The sequence below is a fragment of the Triticum urartu genome, chromosome 7 (assembly GCF_003073215.2).
Source record: "Triticum urartu cultivar G1812 chromosome 7, Tu2.1, whole genome shotgun sequence".
NCBI classification, from domain to species: domain Eukaryota; kingdom Viridiplantae; phylum Streptophyta; class Magnoliopsida; order Poales; family Poaceae; genus Triticum; species Triticum urartu.
Window position 1 is genome coordinate 687,527,760 of NC_053028.1, and position 5,652 is coordinate 687,533,411.

The 5,652-nt window shown below is 43.3% G+C and overlaps 1 protein-coding gene across 1 annotated transcript; it reads right to left on the reverse strand.

The window, feature by feature from the left end:
• Nucleotides 1-3,939: 3,939 nt before the first annotated feature.
• LOC125523825 lies at nucleotides 3,940-4,933 on the reverse strand. Its single transcript, XM_048688891.1, has 2 exons — nucleotides 4,509-4,933; nucleotides 3,940-4,414 (listed from the first exon to the last, which is right to left on the reverse strand). The coding sequence occupies exons 1-2, from the start codon at nucleotides 4,795-4,797 to the stop codon at nucleotides 4,134-4,136; spliced, it is 570 nt and encodes a 189-aa protein (XP_048544848.1). The 5' UTR covers nucleotides 4,798-4,933; the 3' UTR covers nucleotides 3,940-4,133.
• Nucleotides 4,934-5,652: the final 719 nt, after the last annotated feature.

Here is a 5,652-nt window from a genome sequence, read left to right on the forward strand (position 1 = left end):
CCGTTTCGGCACCCTGCCGGAGGAGGCAATCCTTCCCCGGTGGCCATCTTCATCATCCCGATGCTCTCCATGACGAGGAGGGAGTAGTTCTCCCTCAGGGCTGAGGGTATGTACCAGTAGCTATGTGTTTGATCTCTCTATCTCGTGTTCTTGAGGTGATACGATCTTGATGTATCGCGAGCTTTGATATTATATTTGGATCTTATGTTTCTCCTCCCCCTCTTCTCTCTTGTAATGAATCGAGTTTCCCCTTTGAAGTAATCTTATCGGATTGAGTCTTTAAAGACTTGAGAACACTTGATGTATGTCTTGTCGTGGATATCTGTGGTGACAATGGGATACCACGTGCCACTTGATGTATGTTTTGGTGACCAACTTGCGGGTTTCATGACATTGGGAACCTATGCATAGGGGTTGGCACATGTTTTCGTCGTGATTCTCCGGTAGAAACTTTGGGGCACTCTTTGAGGTCCTTTGTGTTGGTTGAATAGATGAATCTGAGATTGTGTGATGCATATCGTATAATCATACCCATGGATACTTGAGGTGACATTGGAGTATCTAGGTGACATTAGGGTTTTGGTTGATTTGTGTCTTAAGGTGCTATTCTAGTACGAACTCTAGGGCTATTTGTGACACTTATAGGAATAGCCCAACATGATTGATTGGAAAGAATAACTTTGAGGTGGTTTCGTACCCTACCATAATCTCTTCTTTCGTTCTCCGCTATTAGTGACTTTGGAGTGACTCTTTGTTGCATGTTGAGGGATAGTTATGTGATCCAATTATGATATTATTGTTGAGGGAACTTACACTAGCGAAAGTATGAACCCTAGGCCTTATTTCCACACATTGCAATACCGTTTACACTCACTTTTATCATTCGTTACCTTGCTGTTTTTATTATTTCAGATTACAAATACCCATATCTACTATCCATATACCACTTGTATCACCATCTCTTCGCCGAACTAGTGCACCTATACAATTTACCATTGTATTGGGTGTGTTGGGGACACAAGAGACTCTTTGTTATTTGGTTGCAGGGTTGCTTGAGAGAGACCATCTTCATCCTACGCCTCCTACGAATTGATAAACCTTAGGTCATCCACTTGAGGGAAATTTGCTACTGTCCTACAAACCTCTGCACTTGGAGGCCCAAAAACGTCTACAAGAAGAAGGTTGTGTAGTAGACATTAGTAGCCCAAGTAAAGTTGTCGTGTGTGTGTGTGTGTGTGAAATCTGACCATTGGAACACGTGTCAGTTCCTTAGTAACCTAGGGTCATTTCGGACAAATCAGGTCGGGTTGCCTAGTGGCTATAAATAGCCCACCCCCTACAACCAGAAACGGTTGGCTGCTCAGAGTTAGTGCACGGCTTTTGCCGTTTGAGAGCAACCCACCTCGAAGTCTTTGAGAGAGAAATCCTTGCGAGGACAAAGCCCTAAACACCCAGAGCCAAAGAGTGTTAGGCATCACTTAAGTCTTCTTGTCTGTGTGATCTGAAGACTTATTACACTTGAGGACTGTGAATCCTCCAGCCGGTTAGGTGTCGTGTTCTGAGCATCCAAGAGTCATTATGGATCGCCGGTGAACGAAGTCTGTGAAGGTTTGGAAGTCTACCTTGAACACTTACTAGAGTAATTGGGCGAGGACTGGGTGTCCTTAGCTCAAGGGGAATAAGGTGAAGACGCGGTATTCTGAGTTGAATCTCGGCCTCCCTAACCGGACGTACAGTTGTCACAGCAACTGGAACTGGTCCAACAAATCATTGTCTTCAACGAGCCACTGGTTCTATCCTTCCCATCTCTTTATTTGCAGATTGGTCCTTGTGAAGTCATTGCCTATTTGCTTTATCTATTTGTCTTCACTATGTGACTGCTTGTTCTGATTGGCTTCATACTATCTTCCATCTTGATCTATACTGCCTAGCTGCTATTAGTCTTTGTGCTTTCATTTCATTGAATACTTGACTATGGCTTGCTTAGTGTAGCCTACCTTCCGCTACATGGTAATAGGTTTATTTCTATCGTTTGTCTTCGAAACTTCCATGTTTTGAAGACTTTCATAAAAATCGCCTATTCACCCCCCCCCCCCTCTCTAGCCGATCACTAGCACTTTCAAAAATCATCAGCAATGTTAAGTTCAATGTTGTCATCTATTTTATGAAATCACAGAAAAAAGGTAAACCTCCAACCGTTAGAAGCACTATCGTATGAATCAGTTGAAACAGAGGCAGTACATTATAGTTAGTTCGCTAACAAGATGACAAAGCTAGGATGCTGATAGTACAATACATATGTGCATGTTAAAAAATTCTAGAACAAGAAAGAAAGAGCATGTGCGTTGCAATAATGGGGATAATACTTATTTCTCTCCCTCCATATCTCCTTCGGGCGTTGATGCTCTCGATCTACTTGAGCAAGCGCATAGTGTTAGAGCTTGATGCTCCTCTAGAGGGCAGCACTCATATTGTTGTACATCAATCAGTGTAAATAAGTAAGGAGCAACATCATATAAATTCAACGCAAATGTTACAAAATAATTTTAAACCATGAGCGGCACCACGGAATAGGCAGAGGAATTAGAGGGTAGACTATGATCTCCTACAGATGTTTGGCGGAGTTATCGACAAGATGGTTATTTTTTTGTTCTGGGATTACTGGCTGAATGCAATTCACCATAATGGGCGCTTTTTTTCTTTTTACCCAGATAATAATACCTCCAGAAAATGGTTAGTTTTATAGCAGGCATATGAAAAAGAATGTTTGTACTCCAAAAAGATCATGGGCAGACGAAAGACCACAAATTTGAATACATATCACTTGTTCCCCTCTTCATGATCATTGAAATTAGATGAATTTGTAACCTTTTTGTTTCTCTAGTGAACATGAAACAGGGACAACAATTCAGAAACAATAAACTCAAACAGAGGCTCTATGAACTGATTATCTTTCAAGGGGATACATACCTTTGGTGTTGCTGCCACAGGAAATATTGGACGGCTCGACGTATGTTCATCGCTCATCTTAAGGTCCTGAAAAAAATCAAAGATGCAAATCATAAATGAAGCAACCAAAAAGGATGCCAGGAGCCATTCTACGAACTGCTTGTAAAAAATCATAAGTTAAACACACTCAGCTATCTACCACTAACTACACCTGAGTTCACACCAAATCAGAATCGTTCAATAGATAAGTCTGAATAGATTGCTATGTAGCCACACACAACAATCTGCACTACACGAGGCTTGTTAAATGATTTGGCTTGCAAGCTGGTCAATCTATTTCTTTTGCATTATTTCATATTCTCTGAAGCCAGTTGATTGCTTCTTAGCTATCTACCTTTCGACCAGAAGGATCAATCCAACAGGTAGCTAGTAGCCAGCTTTGTACACGTACCAGGGCTCACATATGTGTCTCTCCATGTACAAGGTTTCAGCAGCAGTAAACAAAGCCAACCAACAGCGCAAAAGGCAGCAGTAGTGATACACATGCAACTCACAGAGAAATTCATCTCAACCCGATATTGTTTGGTCATTTAGCAGACAATTGCTACCTGGTAACCTTGGTTGGTGGTATATCTGAGTGTAAAGTTGTTGACATTTTTTTAGTTTGAGGCTCAACGAATGGAACTAAAGCAAGATTTTCTTGTCTAGAATTTTCGCGCTGAAATGCAAAGTCTATGTGGGGTGCTTGGCTCCGCTTGAACTTGACAAGTTATAGCAAAGCCTGAAGTGAGTTCAGTCGGTTCTACTTATCTAACATGCTTCTGCATGTTTAGAAGTTCAGTTCCGTCCAAATTTTACCTAGTTATATGTAACACTAACAGGAAGGTAAAGAATAGCAGAATGTATAGCCATGCAGCAAAAGATGCATATGTTGGTGGTTCGTGTTGCCCAGATGGATCAGAACCCACCAGCAATTACTGGATTTTGTTTTCTCTGTTCAGAGAACAACACTATCTGAAGGAATTGCTGTCAGTTCCAGTGCTTCGTTCAACAGGCCAACCATACAACATGGGTGTCTACAAGCACAAGAAGGCAACAATATCTAAACTGACGTACTTCGCAACAATATCTTTACCTCTGAACTCCATATTAGAAGGTACACAGAGAAATAGGGAACAGAAAAATTACTCAAAACAGGGGTCAAGGGGATACATACCTCTACTGTAGCCGACGCATGCGACATTGGACAGCTCGACGGTTGTTCTTCTACCTTCGGCGAACTCAGCGCTTCTTCTACCTCCGGCAAACTCGGCGCTTCTTCCTGCGGCGAACTCGGTGTCGACATTGGATGCTTCGTCCAAAATTGACCTGATGGAGATTCGAGCCGAGGACCCTCCCTTCTTATAGCAGCCAACAACAATCCGGGTCGGCAGCTCCATTGATTTGCGTTGGACAAGGACACAGACTGCAATCCATCCAAATCGATTTGTGTTGGACAAGGAGACCGCAATTCCATCCAAATCATACACGGGAGCAGATGTAGAGGTTGAGAAGGTTACGTCGGGGGAGGCGGGAGAGGAATGACTGTGGCAGGCAGGTCACAGCGGAGCGTGCCCACCGTCGGTGCTGGCCAACGGCGTACCCAACCTGAGTTGTGCCCACTTCACAGCGCCAACGAGGTCCGGCGCCCTTCTCGCGCGCAAGCACGGCAGCCGCCTTCTTCACCAAATTCCTGAGCACGACACCGCATAGGGACATGTGCCGGCACCGGAGCAGCAGAATGCAGGCGTCCCATGGCGACGGCGCAGGGGGGCTGCAGCAGCTGGTCCAGCGTGGCCACAAGCTCATCACCAAAACTCTTCTCCACCTGCCGCGCCGCGCCTAAACATCTTCTCGGCCATCTTCTCTTGCTCCATCGCGCCGCCCCTTTTGCTCCGTTGCGCCGCCTCTTCTGCCACAGTTCCGCCCTTCACTTGTCCGCTGAGCGTTTGGATAAAACGTACTTTTTTCACGAAATGTAGAGACGTAGTGGTCAGAATAGAGAGACGGGCCAAGGCCCAACTAGATCGCAACCCAGCTAAATGAGAGCGTACCGGTCAATCAAGTAGCAGAGACAAAATTTAGTACCACCTCGATTATGTTTTAAAATTTAAACTAAAAGCGTAAAATCACAGGAAAAAGTGCATTGTGACGGTGAACCCACGGAGTCAATCCGTACTTTAATTCTTTGTTTTGTTGACTTATTTGTTAATGACTTATAGCAACAGTACGTTGTTTCAGATGTTGGCCGGGAGCTACAGCTACTTCCCAAAAAATATCCCAAAGGCTCACTTGGCATTCTGTTTATAATAAGAACTCCCCAATTTTATGTATCCTGCACAAAATAAATACTTTATGCTTATGTCTCTATGAACTGATCTGTTGATTGAATTATCCAACCCACAGGACACTGAGTCTGGGCGACATGGAAATAGAAATGAAAATATTATTATGTAGTTTCATGTTGAAGAAATAAAATGATTTTGATATGTAGAAGTAGAAATGAAAATATTATTATGTAGTTCCGTTTGCACCTTTTAATGGGGAAGAAAAACAAACAAGAGACCCTCCTTAGCCAGGCTTCCGTTGGAAGTATGGAGATGCTCTGCTTCAGAACGTTACAACATGAATTATTCTTCCCGTAAAAAAACATGAATTGTTCAA

Excerpts from the sequence above, each read along its gene's own strand:
- LOC125523825 (XM_048688891.1), bottom strand. The coding sequence starts at position 4,797 with ATGAGCTTGTGGCCACGCTGGACCAGCTGCTGCAGCCCCCCTGCGCCG. Across the intron at positions 4,415-4,508 it reads CCTCTCCCGCCTCCCCCGAC|TCTGTGTCCTTGTCCAACGC; the intron begins GTAACCTTCTCA and ends GATGGATTGCAG.